The 19,173-nt window shown below is 29.1% G+C and overlaps 1 protein-coding gene across 2 annotated transcripts in view; it reads left to right on the top strand.

Moving 5' to 3' along the window:
- Positions 1-1,474: 1,474 nt before the first annotated feature.
- Positions 1,475-19,173, top strand: part of LOC142334182 (oxysterol-binding protein-related protein 6-like) — a 149,489-nt gene continuing 131,790 nt past the window's right edge. For both annotated transcript variants that reach the window (XM_075381993.1, XM_075381992.1), the window contains exon 1: positions 1,475-1,925. In XM_075381993.1, the coding sequence (XP_075238108.1) occupies positions 1,788-1,925 (138 nt within the window). In that variant the 5' untranslated portion in view covers positions 1,475-1,787. The remainder of the gene's footprint in view (positions 1,926-19,173) is intronic.

The raw sequence follows: 19,173 nt of genomic DNA, 5'->3' as shown, positions 1-19,173 counted from the left end.
GGAGAGCTGCATCAAACCAGTCAAATGACTGAAGACAAAAAAAATGATAATATATCTTTTAAAAGCTCTCAATGAGGGCTTATTACTGGTGTTAAGAAAAAGTCCAAAATCCAAATTTTTGTTTTATTTCGAACTTCTTTGACACTTTATCTTCAGTTGATTTCAATTACAAGGGTTGGTGCAGAACTAGGTGTTACAGCAGTCCTAAATCCAAAAATTCAACTTATTACGGCAAATCGTTTTTGAATTACGCGAGATACATACGTACGTACAGACGTCACGACGAAACTAGTCAAATTGGATTCATGGATGGTCGAATTGGATATTTCCTTTGAAATCTGAAAACCGAAATATTTCGCGATTACAATACTTCCTTTACTTCTTACAAGGAAGTAAAAAAGTGTGAGTATATTCTCATCTTTATTTATATTATTATATGAAATATTCCTTCGTCAGTGAAATACTGATTAATCCAATTTTCTTGAACTACTGACCCAACTTGTCAATGTATTATCCTAAATAAGTGAAATAATTCACCATCTTACAATGTAAACACTGTAAAAGTATTTCAATCTTTTTTCACGAGTTTTTTTTTGCCAAATAAAACTATTGCAAACTTATTATATACATTTAAAAAACCTAGATTTTTTAAATTAATTTTAATCGGATGGGGTTAGCGAAAGTTGTTTGGTTATCCTAGGAAGTTCGTTAGCCTCGTCTAATTTACTTTAAATATGGCACTTGGAGGAAACTTTCTACTTTATAATCTTTTTTATCAGTATCCATTTTTGTAAATAGATTAAGTGGGAGGCTAACCTACAAGAATCCTTCATTTTTTTCATACGTTATTGGCATGGTAATTTAAACATTTTGGAATTGGAAGCAAAGTTACGCTTTACTCAGTAGGGCCAACAGATATATTACTGAAACATTTTTTCGTACTTTTAAAAATGTTATAATTTCATAAAGCCTTTTAAAGTTTGACTAAAATACAAATAATTAAATTCTGAATTGATCTAAAAAGAATTTTTAATAAAATTAGAAGGTAAATAAAAAATAGCTATATATATATAAACGTCTAACCTATAAATTTCGGTATAATTAAGTTTTATTGTGAATTTAATTTTCCCTACAGTTTATGATTTAACATGAAAGGGATGAAACAACTAAATTATATTATCTTAGAACATATTCTTTAATTTTTAATGTTGGAAACGTTTTGCTATAAATACATTATTTATTTGTTATGTGAGTAACGTTCGTTTACTTAAGCGATTTTAAATACATGAAAGAAAAAGAAACAATATTTTTATTCTTTAATATTAATCTGCATTCTCGATATTTACTATAATTTATTTTTGGGGAAAATGCATCCCAAATTTATTTTTAACCTTCTATAGTCAGCTAGCTGCATTGCGGCTTTCGTAGTCTATCTTGGCTGCATCTGCAAACGAGGATATATAGATAGCATGAATCATGCAGTTATGGAGTGACGTTGGGAGGTGTAATTATTTTGATTGTGAATAGTGATTGGCCTATTTCGTAGTTGATTCTTTATAAGTTTATTTTAAGACGTGATTAAGGTGACGATGCCATTAATTGCAATTGCCTTTGAGTTATTTGTGATCATCGTTCATAATTTTCGGAAATTTATATGAATTTCAAATCCTAGCCTAGATCTTGATTTGGACTGCACTTAGCTGCGAATGATTTAGCGTTTTTTTGTTGTTTATTTTAGATCGTAACACTGCATTGTGGCTCGTGTAATACTAGCTGTGGTTCATAAAATGACCACAAGCCTCCGTCATATAGCCACTGAACCCGCTAATCTGAATCAAAAGACTTTCTCTGCAGCAGTGGATAGGAAAAGAAGTCCGCAGATGAAGAACAAGTCGAAGACGGCCGTCTGTAACGCTTCAGATTCGGTACGGTATGTTGGTAACCCCTTAATAAACACCGTGTATTTGATAATGTGTTAATAAGTTGAAAATTAATTTCGTTATTTAACATTGCAGTATTAATGTCACTGATTATATTGTACTTATTCTGTCCGTGTAAGCGGGCATAAAAAGTATTACATTAAGTTTTGATATTATCAGCTTAGTTATTATTTTCTGAGATTATTTCAATTCCTTAATATTAACTAGAAGCGTTTGTGTTGTTAGATACTTGATTAAACTTTGTATTGTATCAGTTACCGGATTATGATATTTTATTCTTATGATTTATGCACCACTTGTCAGTATATGAGTCTGTACTGCTGGTAATTCATACTCCATTGAAGCTATTAGTTTTTTGTGGTTTAAGATGTTATGACAATATCTTTTAGTTGACTAATTTTGCCCCTTTTTCACAGGGTTAATTAGTTTTTTAAAGCCTATTCCCTTACTTTGTTATAAAGTTTATCTGCTGCAAGGAGTATGATAGAAATAGGTTATGCAGCCTGTAATTTAAAAAATATTAATTCTGGGTTTATTCTTACATCAAAAACTGCTGTTTTTTTGTTGGTTGTTGTGTTAAGTTTTTCTTCAAAGTAATCTGAGATAATTACATTGTTAGGTGAAGGTTATATAATTTGTGCTTGTTATCCCGTAAATGAAGGACTTAACTGTTTTCTAGCATTTTAGTTGGATAAGAAACATGCTACAATACTTAATTAACATTCTGATTAGTCATTGTTCTTCCTTTTTGTAGGACCTTCTCAAAATGTTAAGAAAGAATTACAATTTTATTAGTATCTGTTTATAAATAAGAAGTTAACAAATTATTATCGTATCCTAAGTTTATTGGAGATAGTATATAGCTGCCTTTTAACAATCATTGACAACATTTTATTTATATTTCATGTGTGAAAAATATAGCACATTATCCCTATAATTTGCTATATTTTGAAATGTATAGATTCAATGTGTCCATTTGCCCAGTCATACAACTGTTGTGGAGTCGTGATCTGGTCGTTGTAGGTCATTTGAAGACTTGCTCTAGCTGCAAGTCTTTTTTAACAGTCCTTCCCATACCATCACATGCAGTTTTGCCATGAGATGTGGCCAAAAAATGCCACCCTGCTTTGATCTCAAAGTCTGATTCATGGTAACAGAGGTTGAAAAAATTGAGTCTGTTTTTCTACTGAGAGGCAGCGCCATCACTGTAGTAATAGATAGGCTTGATTTTGTGGTAAGATAGACTGCATGAAACCAATTAAAATTTCTGGAAAAGGTTCACTGCTATTGTATTATGTGTGAGACAGTTAGAAATTAAGACAAGAGATGTATGCATTAATGTTTTTGTTGGATCTTGGAAATAGATTGTGAAGGGGTGAACTGTTGCCTCTGTGTTGTTCCAGTGTAAACCTTGGGCTGCATCCTGGAGAATGGATGAATAGTACTCAGTGAATTTGCAGATTACATGATATTCACCTTCTTTCAGAGATTGTTTCAGATGGGTGATGTAACTGAACTGTTGACTAGCAAGAAATTAGTGTTGAAGAAGTTTTGGAAGTTTTGCAAAAAGTATACTAATGAATTCTTCAAAAAGTTTGTCTAATGTCTTGAGAGATGTTCTTTTTTCAACTTGTATTCACTGTTTGTAGGTGGTGTTTTCAATGCAGTTGAGCTTGAAAGCTTCCTCAATTCTTCCCTTGACTTCTTCAAACCCAGGATAATTTTTGTAATTTTAAGAGTAGCAAGCTTTAGTTGGATTAGCACATGCTACATACGACATAATATTTTTCTAAAACTTAATTGGTCTGTTACCTTCTATCAGTTGTTTCATTCTACAATGCATAACCATAAGTTTACATTTTGGTGCGTTGTATATACACAAACCCTGTGGTTTCACTTGCACCTGCAAAAACACGGTATTTAGGCAGTTTGTGTGAATAAATTTATGTTTTCCTATTAAAAAAAAAAGTTAACCTAAATTAATGTTACCTGTGCTAAATTTTTTTTTTTGTAGTATTTTTGTTAAATAATTTTGGTAGTTTTTTTTATATCAAAGTCTTTAGATTCAGCTGATAAAAATAAAGATTTATAAATCATGAGGTTGATTGGGACATAAAAAAAATAATTTTTTAATTCTAAGTTTTATCTAAACATAATACTTGAACATAACGTTTAATACCACCAGGTGTGTAAATACAAAACCAGAATTTGCCCATAGATGGCCCTAGCTGTCACTATAGCTACTGTCAAACCGCATCATTGGTACAATTTTCTTTCTTTGTCAGCTGACAAAGATTTTCAACTCACAACAACACAAGTTTCATACAGCAGCATATTTTTAATTAGCATTGAACATGTTGAGTTTTGTACCTACAAACTAAAATTTGCAGGCAGGCACCATTGATTTTCTGTTACCATTTAAAGAAAACTGCAGCAGAATCGCATTGAATGCTTGTCAAAGCTTATGGTGAGCATGCTCTTGGTAAATCTCAGTGCTCTGAGTGGTTTAAAAAAAAAGAAATTCAAAAGTGGGGATTTTGACGTGGAAACGAAGAATGTGGAAGATCACAGAAAAAGTTTGAAGACAGCAAATTGCAAACATTGTTGGATAAGGATGACGCTCAAACACAACAACAACTTGTGGATCAATTAAATGTAACACAAGAAGCCATCTCCATATGTTTGAAAGCCATGGGAAAGATCCAGAATATGGGAAAATGGGTTTCACATGACTGAATGAAAGACAGCGAGAAAACCATAAAACCACTTGTGAAATGCTACTCACCAGGTAAAAAAGAAAATCATTTCTCCATCGAATTGTGACAGGTGATATATTTCAAGAATCCTAAACGTAAAAGATCATGGGTAACTTCAGGCGAACCGTCGACATCAGTTTCAAGGCTAAATCACCGTGGAAAGAAGACAATGCTCTGTGTTTGGTGGGATCACAAGAGTGTGATCTACTATTAGCTGCTAAAACCTGGTGAAACTGTTTAAATACTGAACTCTACCAACAACAAATGATTGATTTGAATCAAGCATTGTGTGATAAATGACCAGAATATAAAAAAAGGCAATACATAGTGATTTTGCTTCATGATAATGCACTATTACACACAGAAAAACTGGTCAAGGAAATGATTGAGATGTTCAGTTGACAAATATTTTTGCATGCGGCTTACTCGCCAGATTTGGCTGCATCTGACTACTATTTATTTGCATCGATGGGACTCACACTTGCTGAGCAGTGCTTCATTTCTTATGAAAATGTACGAAATTGGCCCGATGACTAGTTTGCCTCAAAACAGTAACAGTTTTTTTGGTGTGACATCATAAATTGTCAGAGAGATGGGAAAAATGTATAGCTAGCGATGGATAATATTTTGAATAAAATATTTTTTATAATTTTCATATAATAAACATGTATTTTCTATACAAAAATTCCGGTTTCATATTTACACACCTGATAAATATTTATGTTCTTATTTAGTAACAGACAGCTTATTCTTTAAAATTATCTTATTCATTTAGAATATGTTAAACTGTTGTATTAGTAGTATATCATAGGTTATACGTATTTTATTTTGAGATGTAGTACCTCATAATAGATCCCACAGCCTTTTAACATTTTGTGGTTATTCTTGTCCAGTCTAGTTGAAAATACATTAATTAGTGATGTTTATTGAACAGAATGATTAGAATATGCTGATTGTACAAGAATTAAGCTCATGATATTTAACTCTTGTTAAGCAGCTTGCTGCAGTATGACATGCCACAACTATAACTTTTTTAGTAATACATGGTTAAGTAACTACCAGTTGAATTTGAAATTACAAAAAAGTGTGTTTTGAGAAAAAGCTTGTTGAAGTTTTGCAATATGCATCTTTTGACCTGAATCACTAAAAAAAAAGCTGTACTGAGAATTCTTTCTGGTCCCTTTTCCTGCTTTCAGTTACATTTTATAATTTTCATTTCCAAAAGGTAAAAGACCACTTTCTGTAGAAGTTCCGATAGGAATGAAACAATTAAATCTGAAGACCGAGAAAGTGGGCTCGGTCGTGCGCATGTGTAAGAAAAACAAATTGATTGTTTGACATACCCTATTGTATCCTGTTTTTAAAAACCTGAGTGAATAAAACAATTTATTATTTATTTATTTTATTAAATTGGTGTGAAATCCTTCTAATGTATTAATGTGAAACAAGTAACTCAATACTTTCTCTGTTACTTTATGTGTGTGTATATTAACTTAGCAAAAACAATTCTTTTTTTATTTTATTTGTTCATATTCCCCTCTGTACTAGTATCTCAAACACAAAAGTATAAAAACTTTACCACCAAATAGTACAGAATTCGATAATGCTTCTTATATTATGGTTATTATTTTTTCTAATAGCGCTTTCGAGGTTTTCCATCATCAGTTAAACTTTTTCTTCCAAATAACACATTAGATTCAAAATTAAAATTATAACATCTAAAAATATGTAGTCATAAATATTAAAAAAATATAAAATTAAAATATTAAAATTTTTTTTATTATGTGGCTAGCCACATATACAATACTGTACTCAATACAAGTACTTATTGGATTCTGTACTCTTGGTTATAAACTGTTTTTATACTTTTGTCTTTATATAACATTTTTCAGCTCCTATTGGATAACAAATTATATATAATTTTTTGTCTAGCTCCTTATGTTTTAATTTGAGGCAAGTAATTCAATTCTCTTCCTTAATGATTGTAATTTTTTTAATCTTTCTGCATATGCAATAAGTTCCACAATATACCAACCAACATTAAAAGCGCCCACTTTAGTTAACAGTTATCCCTTTGTGGATGTGAACCAGATTAAAATTTTTCTTTTTAATAAGTAATCAATTGCAGAAATTGCCATAATAGTGGATACTGGCAAAGAATATTACACCTGTGTTTCAACCAGCAAATAGCATTTTATTTAGTTTCCTTTTTGTGTAGTGATTTGTTGATGAGAATACAGATTATTTTAGTAAACATTAATTTATTATACATCATTATCATTGGATTTCTTAGATTTATAGATGTAGGACGCCAATTGTTTTAGTTTATGTTGTTTGGTATGGGAACCTGATCAAACCTTTGATTTCACTAAAAACAAAGTTTGTTTACATATATACATAATCTGTGCTATTATCACATGTTTGTATAATACTTTGAAATGGGTTGTTTCTGTTGCTAGTTGCCTATAGGATGAAAGTAAGTTAAATTAAAAGATAATTCACAAGGAAGAAATATTAAGTCTTAATTCCACTGCTAATTAGTTGGCTGTATAGAAGGGTTCACTATCTTCAGATAATTATGTTGTTACATTTTTTAATGGTTACCATTTAATTAACCATATGCTGTTACTGAAAGTACAGAATAGTTTAAATGAAAAAAAGTTGGGCTCTTAAGCACTTGCCCAATATTTGGTATTTATCATACTCATTATTATGATTACATAATTATAATAGTATGACCTGTGTTCATTGCTGTGATACTCATCCTCATATAGAAATTTTTTTGTCTTAAAAATTTATTTTAAAATGCCTTGGCAAGATGTTGATGTAGTGGAAACTTATGGCCAGAGAATAAAAACCAAATTGGCAGTCTTTCAGGAAATGTGTGGCATTATTAACAGCAATCTTAGCTAAAAGGAGGGGGATTTAACAAATGATAAGGCTACAGAATCGTATAATTTTTTTTTCTTATTAATGCTGTGGAGTATATGACTTCTTTTGTTAATCTATGTAGAATATAAGATTTTGATTAGCTTCTAATAATGAAACTAAAAATAATTGAGGAATTAAGAGGTGTTAAGATTTTTTTTTAATAATGAGTGTGCATAACTTATTTTTGTATTTGTTTCTATTTAGATTTCTTATGAAGTTCAGGAAAGTAAATTATATTTTCATTGATATAGGGTTTATTATTATTTTTTTAATTGCCTTTTTTTTATCACATTCTATTTTTAAAATTACTGGTAATCTTGTAAATGATTGCATTAAATCTTAGAATGAATTTTCCCTTTATATCTACTATTTTTGTATTTTGAGTGTTGCATATTGTGATAAATTTGTACCTTATGATGTATTAATTATCAGATCGGGTATTCTATCTATAGAGTTAAAAAATATAGACAAGAATTATAATTATGAGGTGTTCTAGTGGATTACTCAATAATAACTTCAAACAGAATATGTATTGGTTACATATTAGAATTGCCCAGATGTAATTACTGTTAGAATAACAATAAAAAAATATGTTCCATAGTAATTGCTTTTTAATTATGTTAATAAGGGAGACTAAGAAAAAACTTTATATTTACTAGAAGTTTTTTATTTGTAATAAATCTGTTTGTATATTTCAAATGTACAATGTATTGTACTGGTATTTAAATTTCAGGAATTATGTTTATACACTTCTCATCTAATACTAATGTAATGCTGGTTATTTACAACATGGCTGTTAAATTTAATATAATGATTGTATGATACATGAAGGCATGCCAGCCATCACCATCTTCTCATTTAAAAAGATTACATTAATAGATTATATTTAAAATACCCAAACTAAGGTAAACTTGATGGTTTCTTATGGTTTTTGACCTGAAAAATGGAATAAAACAGTTTTCAGAACTAGTATCTTCAGTAGTTTTCATCATATCCCGACAAAATAAAAAAAAATTATTGCTAAAAACATGCTTTTTACATTTGTGGTACAAAAGTTTGTTAAATCTATATAAATAAAAATGTAAACGTTCGTTTGTTAAATCTCTGAAAGTTCTTCACAAATTGCTTTGAAATTTTGACACAACGTTACATTTGAATACATGTGTTTTTGTATACCTACTATTTATATACCTAAGATGTCACACTTGTGATAGGTAAAAACATGATTGAAAAAAAAACAGTGCTATCTGTTGAACATAAAAGCAACAAACGCTATACTAAATATTTTAAGATTCCATTTCAGTGTTTCCGATATGTGTGTACTCTATAGACTAAAAAACTACTGGACCAATTTACTCGTGGGGGAAAAAGGGAAGAAGGGGGAAAAGAAAAAGGGGAAAACATGGTAAAGGTGGGAAAGAGGAAGGGGAAGGTAAATAAGGGAAAGAGAAATGGGGGAGGAAAAGGGAATATAGTAAAAAGAGAATGGGAATATATGTATATATATACACACTCAAATCTAGCAATAGTGAAGCATTGCTGGGTCTGCTAGTGACTAATAAATATGAAAAATTTACCATCCCTGTAGAAAATTTAATTCTTAGAAAACTGATGTAAAATACCCTGATAAAAAACAAAAGTTCAAGAAAAATGATTTTATTACTAAAACTTAACATATGAAAAAAAAGTGATTACATGTACAATGCATGTTTCTTTTTTACAAAGTGTAATGTTACAAAAAGTAGTGTTGTATGAAAGATAAAAACTACTTATTAGTCAGAACTTCACGATCAATAATTTTTGAGAAAAAGATCTCTGTTTTATACAATTGGTAGGATCAAACTGAATTATTTTATAATTTTCAAAACATTTTAGTTATCCCGTGGAGTACTGTGGACAGCCTACTGATGTTGACTGCAAATCAGGATAATATTGAAAACCATTCCATTTTTTTCTTCCTCAGAATGAAATGAAGTTTAAAGTGTCATTATTTTCTTAAAAATCATAATCTAATTATATCAAATTCTTTCACTCTCTAAGTATCATATGGAAAATATGATACAAAATATAATATAATATTGGCAGATGGTATTTTTTTTGTAGAAAATTCCTTATACCAGATACCAAGAACACAGTGATTTTTAAGGTCTTTGCGCTCAGCATGTAAGTCTAACAGGGTCAGATCTGTATCCCAAAACTGATAGTGGGGAGAACAGGGTCAAAGAAAAGGAAAGATGTGGATAATGAGAAAGGATGATTTTTTTATCAGTACAGAATGGAATAGTTTGTCTAAACCCAAAAGAGTATTATGTGTAAACATGTTATTAAAAAAAATTAATAGTGATAAAATAATAATTATTTACTAGCAGTATTGTTGCTGTGTTTAGGTGAGTCTGTAATTTTTACTTAATCATATATTTACCAAAACTATGTATTATTTGTAGGGAAAGGAGTTCCATTCACTGTTAAAGAAGATATGAAACAGATTTTCATTTTTAACAAAACAGCTTTAGCATATGGAAAATAAATTATTTTATTGTAGGTAGCAATGTCATACAGAATTTTTTCATGAATTTACTCCCACATAAGGTGGGTTTCATTCAAATAATATTCAGTAAATTACCACCAATATTCTTTCCAGCATTGTGTATCATTAAAGCAAAGATTAGTTTCCTTCTTGTTTGCTTAATTTCTATGAGAAATGGAAATGTATTTTTATGCAGAAATTTTAGGAATTTTTAATTTATGTATTTTGACCATCCCTAGATCTACTTTTGATTATAAACAAAGGAGAGATGTCTTTACCTGTTATAAAACTTAGACACTATTTGAAATGTCAGTTTTATTCTACAGTTATTAAAAAAAAAATATATGCAGTTAAGAAATTTAATAATAAAATAGTAATAGAGAAAAATTAGGGAGAAGTAGGTACCTGTTAAATCATAGTCCACAGGCAAAGAATATATCCTTAATACATAAACAAATCATTTGTTAGGTATCAGTTATTTGATGCATCAGAACCCTATTTCAGATCTAATTAAAAGATATTGCTAAAATTTTAACCAGATTTGATTGCTTTTAATACTGGTGTATTTTAGTTGTAGGAACATATATAATGGGACTGTGACAGGAATGGTTTTACCTGCAGTTAAACTAGTTAAAATTTAATTAAGTCTACAGTCTGTTATGAAGCTTTAAAGTTTTGCAAATAAAATGTTTAAAGCAATTTTATAATGTATGTTAAAATAAACAAAAAACTTGTAATTCTAGCTAAGGGGGTTAATTTCAACATTGACTACTGTTCTGACAGTTGTTTTATGATGACGGGGATCAAGGTTCAGATCTAGTTAAGAATATTTGCTGCGAGTTGAATATTAATTTTACTTAGTTGAAATAATTAATTTTTATCATTAAGTTTTGTAAAAATAAAAACTTCCTCCCAAACTCCTACTGAGGAAGCAGCTGCTTCTTAATGGTGAAGAAGCTACCAGGTACAATGTCATAGTAGATGAAGACAATGATGTAGGTATGCTGGACATATGTGATTAGAGCAAAATGAAAGTGGTGGGTAGTGTTTCAGAAATGACAAGATTGTTGTTAAACAGTAGTGTTTGGCTTTAGCCTGTTGTGATGCATTATAATGCTAAAATTACTTAACTTTAAATTTATAAAAAAATTTCTTACTTTTTTGTGTTAATAGTACTTGTTAAATTGTAGCTTTTGAAAATTAATTTTTCATGAAATAAGAAAAAATTAAAATTAAGATGAATTTATATAATTATGCCATGCTGTTTTTATTCTGCAGATTTGGATGAACTTGGTTAGGTAAATTATGTTTTACTATCCTTTTTATAAAAATTTAAATTGGAAAAATCCTCAGAAACTTTTCCTTTTAGAAAGGAAAATAAGGAACCACAAAAAAATTATCAGCTATTATCTGTTGGCACAGATAACACCAGCTTGTCTCACAATAATAAGGAATCAGTATGTTAAACAATAACAAAGAAATGGTTGTAAAATATTACAAAAATTTTTACAAACTTGCTTTATACTTCTTATTCATACTTTAATCAGCTTATTATCATACATTGCATGAGTTTAATTAGTAGGTTAATGTGGATTTCAAAAGATAACATCATATATTGAAGTTTCTAATATATTTATAAAATATCAAACAAATATTCAATCAAACATTTACTGTACAAAGTAACGAAATAGTGAAGCTTTTATTTCATTTACATAATTAAGGAGCTGTGTCTCGACATACTGTCCACCAAAAATCATCTGTGTACGTGATAATGAAATGTTGAATTTGATACCACAAAAATTCCCGTACAAAGTTTTTGTCAAACAGCTATTGTATTTGTCATCTGTGACCTCAAAAACCCCACTGATTTGCAGATTTTGTCATTTTTTTACACCTGCACCCTTAATTTACATTGTTACAGAGGGATGTTTGCAAAAATAATGGTGGAATATTGTATTGTCACCCGACCTTAGTAACTGTGCAAAATTTCATTAATTGGCAGTGTCAGGAAGTATGCTAAATTAAGGATACAAGATTTGTGGACAAACATGAAAAAAAAAATCTGGTTTGGATACCACATTTTACTCCCTTGTACACCTATTAAATTACATATACACATTTTTTGCTGCACTTCATTTAAACTTATTTCATTTGAAAGTGAGTTACTATCCTCCAATTCTTTAATAAGGCAGACAGTTACACAATTGGTGAAATATTAGGATACAGTAAAAGTCCCTTTATTACTCATATTACTAGATCAGCATTATTCATATCTTTGTGATTGCTGAAAACAAAAAGTTTCAAAAGTAGCAAAAGTTTCAGATTTCTGGTGTGTTATTTAAATAAAAGTTAATAATAATTAAACTATTCCGTTTAGTGAACTCCTGTATATTGGTTACAAATGCTAATTTTGACCTTACAGTGTAAAATATTCAGTTTTTATTATTAGATTATTTGGTGAATAATCAAAAATGAAAAAGAAGCAATCATACAGGAAAAAGAAAGATAACATGAAGAAATATATCTCAAAAAACGATAATAAGATGATTATGAAGGGGAAGAAAATGTTATAAACAAGGGAAGAATAAAAAGATTAAGAAAGATGATAAATATAAAGAGGAAGAAGATGCTAACACCAAAGAAAGAATAAAAAGAGTAAGAGAGGATGGATATGGAGAGAAAATTTGAAAACTAGAGAACATGTACACAAATTAAGATCAGAAGAATTATATCAAAGCAAAGAGTGATTAAATGATTAGCAACAAAAAACAAATAAATGAAATGATCAATTCTGACTTAGGGAGAATATCTTCTGACAATATCAGAGGATTAATGAATTAAAGGATAAGAATTTTGTTCAATTTATTAAAGATCGGGCCTTAGTGTATATGTTGTTCTTGTAAGGGCCTATTTTTCAGTCGCTCAGTAGTTTACGTTTATGTAAATAAAATAAAAACATAAATTCCAGAATAATTAAATAAAATTGAAAGGAAATTAAACTAGAAAATCCAAAATTAATACGATTCTAAATTATAATTTTCAGTTAATATTATTAAATTAATCATATGTTTCACTAAATCTGTTACATATACCTATATGCCTATTAAATTACATATACACATTTTTAAAAGTACATAAAATTTTATTTTGCTAATAACTTATGATTTTTTTAATTGTTTTATTATTCTAAAAATGTCTTTTAAAATCAGGGGTTAATAATTATTAATAAATCAATTTATTTAAATTAAAAAAAAAAAGTTAAAAAAAGGAGTAAAGTTTGATTCAAACTAAAGCTTTTCAACGATGTATCATAAGTGGTACTTATTTTCATTGGTTCCAAAGTATTAGCCACATAAAAGTTTAATTAATGAAATATTTGGATCTTACAAGGGAAGGCACATCGATTCGAATCAGACTTTATCTCTGCTTTTTTTTTTAATTTAAATATATTAATTTATTAATAATTATTAACCTCTCATTATAAAAAACAAAATTAGAATGAATAATAATTCAATAATAATAACAAAAAAAATCACAAGTTTTTAATGAAATAAAATTTTATGTACTTTTCATGTTAAAAAAATGTATAAATGTGTAATAGGCATACAAGGAGGTCATGTGTTGTCCACATCAGATTTAAAAAAAAATAATTTTAATGGTTGTTAAAAACTAATAATGAGAGAAGTTTTTCAATTTTTTTTCTATTTTAGTTGCAAATTTAAAATGTTATGTTGCGTTTACTACATGAGTATGTATATAAAAAACTTTTTTGCCAAATTTTAATGTTTTTATGTATGTAGTAATTAAAGCACATTTATGAATAATTTATAAACATTCAATTATGAATGAATGTTTTAGTTCTAAAATAGTAATAATTAAAGTACATTTATTATTATTATTATTGTTATATAACTAAAACATTCATTAATACAGAATGTTGTTGAAGATTAATCCTAGTTATTGAATTATGTGTTCACAATTACACTTTTATTTTAACATTGTATCAAATATTTTAGTATGATTTTAATACTCGTGTGTATTCCATAATTTTTCTTAGTTGTAAAGTAATCTGCATTAATGTAGTAGGTGATCTCCCACCGTAGTTACTTCTTAGTTGGCGCCACTGAAACACTATACTGAAATAAGAAAATAATAAATATAAGTTTGGTTAGATTATATTTTATTTATTTTCTTATTTCAATATAGTGTTTCAGTGGCACCATCCAAGAACAAGCTACAATATATAAACACATTGAATTATTCATAAAAGAACAATAATTTGACAACAATTAGTACAAAGTAAATTGTACAAAGATGTTTTTCATAATAAAAGTGAATTAAAATTTATTCTGCAGTTTAACTACCAACAAGATATACTACCACTTAACCGAATTTAATATCTTATTATTGTATAGCTTACCCTGAAATGAATTATTGCTTGAATAAAATAAATTATAAGTTAAAAATGTTTTAACTCCTCTCTAGGCTATGGTGTAATATGTTTTCATTTTTGTTGTTAAAAAATATTGTTCTTGTCTAATTAAGGTTCTGTCAAAATGAACCAAAATTTATTATTGTAATTAATTGTCCAAGGTTTAAAGAGTGGGGCAATTACTTGGCTGCTTTGTTTGTTTGTCATTTGTCATAAGCTAGTTAACAGGTAACAATAGGTATGTTAAAATTATTTATTTTATTTAGTAAATATTTTGTTTATTCTGTCTGCTTTCCCCTTATATTATTAGTTCTTATTTTTTGTTTTGTTTGTCAGAATTTTAATTTTTTTAATAAGAAAATGTATTTAAAAAAAAATTAACTTACTTTTATCTTTAAAAAATAATAATAAAAATAAATGGTATCATTAAATAAAAAAGCGGCAGAATTGTCAGTAAACCCAATGCTACAAAACCTAATTACATAATTATTTCTTACTATGGATTTTATATCTGGTAACATAGATCTAATGCTACTTATTTGAATTTTAAAAAATTCTTTAAAGATAAGTATAGATAAGGTTCCTTCAAAATATGCCCGTAACTATTACGTGACGAAATGAGACTGACTGTTAAACTGCTATATTTATTTCATTTATTAACATAGCTGTTCATCTTTAGAATTTACATCAATTGCTATGATAAATAATTGTCAATGGTAACCCCTAAAAATTTACAGCTTGATTAGAAATTTACATACAAATTGATTTGTATTCTTATTTATTATATCCTGTTAATTCTGAAATTCAATATAACGTTTTTTATTATGTAATATTAATTTGTTTCTACTTAGATGTTTATGGGCATAATGTAAATTGATCTGGTAGTTTGTAGTGAGTGGATGTAAACTTTTGAACAGATGGTTAATGCATAATGTACATTGTGGTAGCACTACTTTGTGTTAAACTTCATCCCAGTTTATTAATTTATATTAGTAAAACAGGGCCTAAGATTGAACATGTGGGATACCTTCACTTGAAAAAACTGACATCTTTGTCCTAATTTCCACTTCTTAATGCGTTAATTTCAATTTGTGGTATCAGTTACATAAAAAAAAAAAAGATTCAAAGCGATTAAATGGATTATTCTAAACACTAGCTACTTCTAATTATTTTCTTGTAATATAAAAAGTTTCATAATTAAGCCTCTTGTGAGGATCCAAAAATACAGAAAATAATAGTGAGCATTTGTGTGCGAAGTAAACGTACAGATATATCTATTGTAAAAAAACTAGAGAGTTTGCTTGCTTGTTGATTTAGGATAATACCAAAAATGACTGAACTGATATGAAAAATTTGTATACTGATTTTAAGTTTACTCATTCCAGTTTAGCTTATGAGATACATTGTAACAAGTAACGCCAAAATGTGTTGAAAGACTAGTACTGTAACTATGGGATATTAATTTGTGTATAAAAATGCAGAAACTCTATGCATATATTGCAGTGTTGAACTACTTCACGAGTTATTGAACTGAATTATTAATGTTAAAATAAAATATAAATAATTGCTCTTCTGACTTATGTGTATTGAGGTAAAAATAATGCAGTTAAGAACATCTGTTTCCCCACACCAATAGTTATTTTTTTAGAGCATGAAACTCTTTGCTCTGGAAAATCATGCATAGTTATGAAACAAATATTCAACAATTCAAAAACATAGCCTTAACTAAATTTATAGCAAGTAAATTAGTTGTGTGGTACAGTTAATTGGTTACAGAGACCAACTGATAAGTGTTAGGATGGTAGGAAAGTAGGTGGTAGGAAGTAAATTTTCCTGCATATTACATAGCTGAGTTCAGTATCTTTTAATGTATTCACTTTTTCTGTTTGGCCTCCGGAACCACCGTAAGGTATTACTTCAGAAGATACAATGAGGGTGATATGTAAATGAAGTGTGGGTCTTGTACAGTCTCAGGTCGACCATTCCTGAGATGTCTGGTTAATTGAAACCCAACCGCTAAAGAATACTGGTATCCATGATGTAGTTTTCAAATCTGTAAAAAAGCAACTGACTTCACTAGGATTTAAACCTTAGAATGAATACGCTAAAGAATACTGGTATTCATGATGTAGTTTTCAAATCTGTATAAAAGCAACTGACTTCACTAGGATTTAAACCTTAGAATGAATACAGTATCCATTAACAGAGTTAATAGATATCTTTTTCTGATCTTATTATGCAACTAAAACATGCTTGATATCAAGCTGAAAAAGTAATATGTAGTTCATTGTGTCATATTAAATGGCCCTTTTCATTGTTTCTTAAAACTGTAATGGAGAGGAAATTTTTTCTCAAATTTTATATTGGAATTTAGTATAGCTTCCATTGATTCTAGTATTCTCAATTAATTCTATGTTTTAGTGGTAACATGCTAACAAAAAAATATTCTTTTATTACTGTGTGTGTAGCATGTTAAATATTGCTTAATGTGAATATCCAGTGTTGTAAAATTACTTCAAATTACTCATTAGGCCCCTATTTCTCAATAATATGGTGCCCTAAAAAATATTGTTTTTGTGTAATCTGTTGATGAGTTTAAATTATTCCATGAAAAGGCTCATCAAGGTTTCCTCCTTCAAGATTATGTTCAAGGCTCAAGTTTTTGTTATTAATTTTAAAATAAATTAAAAAAAAAATGTAAATAGTAGTAGTTATAGTACAGGGTGTTCAACATAGAAGAGATCCCACCATTCAGTAGTTTATACTATATATTGGTGTGAGGTAGGTAAAATAATGTGGAAGATGTTGGTGTGACTGGAGCTGAAGTGAGGGGGACTATTTATGGCTTGCAAATTTGTGTATTGCCAGTGTATGTCAAGCATTGGCTTTTGAACAAAATTTGCATAATCACATGTTTGTTAAAACACAGTTAATGGTTGAAGAACATGTATTCATGATGGAAACTTATTTACAGATGAAATTTCATTGGAAATTTAAAAAGGAAACACCAGTTAAAAGTGTTATTAGGAAGTTAAAAAATTGTGTTAAACAGGTTCAGGGTTAGATAGAAATGTGCTGAACATAGGTAAATTTTAATGACGCAGGTCATACAACACATTAAAGTGGCAGTTGTAAGATCTCTTCATAAGAGAGACTGTCAGTAAAAGAACATTTCACTAGGTTCAGCCTACACTACAGTGAGGGAATGCTGAAATGATATCCATATCAAATGCAGGTTTTCCATGAGCTAACTAATGCTGATTATGCTAAAAGGGTTCACTAATGTCAGCGGTTCAAGAACTTCACTAGAGGCAACATTAACATTTTAGATGAAATTTTTTTCACAGCTGAAGCGTGTTTTCACTTTGGTTGGTATGTTAATAACAACTGCAGCTAGGTTACTGAAAAGCCGCACATTTTTTTTGAATCTCCTCAGACCATTGTTTTTGAAGAAAAAAAAATAGATGTCATCTATTAAGAAATTTTCCAAAAGTTCAAAACCTTACTGCAAGTGGTGTTATCCTTTACAACCAGCATGACTGCTGGTTTTAAAGGATAGCACCACATGCCAAACAGCTTGTTCTACTATGGAGATACTACAGGATTTTTTCTTTGGCAGAATCATTTCTAAAGAATTTTGGTCATCCAGATCCCCTGATCTGACTAGTTCAGACTTCTTTCTGTTGGATTACTTCAAAGAACTTGTTTATAAGAGCAATTCACACACCCTGCTGGAATTGAAGACAAACATTACCAATACCATACAGGAAATATACAGTTAAAAAGAGTAGCCAGGAACTTTGTCAAATGTAGACAGAAGTGGATGGACATGATTTTCAATACCTTTTGTAAATTATTATATAAGGGGTTGACAATAAACTGTTATTTATAGACTAAAGTAAGAAATGGGGACTCTTTTAAGTTGAATACTTAAAAGCAATAATAGTAATTGTAGTTTAGTGGTAAATATAGTTTTTATTACTACTAACTGACCCGGCAATGCTTCGCTATTGCTAGATTTGTGTGTGAACACAATTGAAAGTTTGATGGAATATTTAAACAATTAATTTTTCTGTTTATTTGTTCAATAAATTCTACGAGTATTATACCTCACTTATTCGTTAACAGTTTGACAATAAATAGGAAACCCTGGAATCAAGTAATTTCCAGAACTTTATTAAGCAATAATGAAATTGAATTCTATGCAGTATTTATAGAAAGTAAGTGGGGAGGAAAAACGTTAGGTGCGGAGCCTCTCCTTAGAAAGAATTGCCGTATGATGTCCCACAATTTCTGTTTTCTAGTGTTACACCAAATGCTGTGAGAAATATGAAAACAAGCAGTTGCATCACAAACAAAACAATGTATGAATCTCAGCGTAAAAAACACATGAGTAATAGGTGAATGTTTATGACAGTCGTACTGCCGTTTTTAAATAATATTACTTGCATGAATTGCATAGGTTGAAAAAATTCATATTTTTTGAATAAATAAAAAAAATAAAATAGCAATTCGTAAGCAGTACGCAGTTATTTTAATCAAAATATTTTGCTTCAACCTGTTGATGTGGATACGTAACCGCTTGAT

This window comes from Lycorma delicatula, chromosome 1 (genome assembly GCF_047948215.1).
Source record: "Lycorma delicatula isolate Av1 chromosome 1, ASM4794821v1, whole genome shotgun sequence".
Lineage (NCBI taxonomy): Eukaryota > Metazoa > Arthropoda > Insecta > Hemiptera > Fulgoridae > Lycorma > Lycorma delicatula.
Note: the sequence above shows the minus strand (reverse complement) of the source record. Positions and strands in the feature narration are given on the sequence as shown.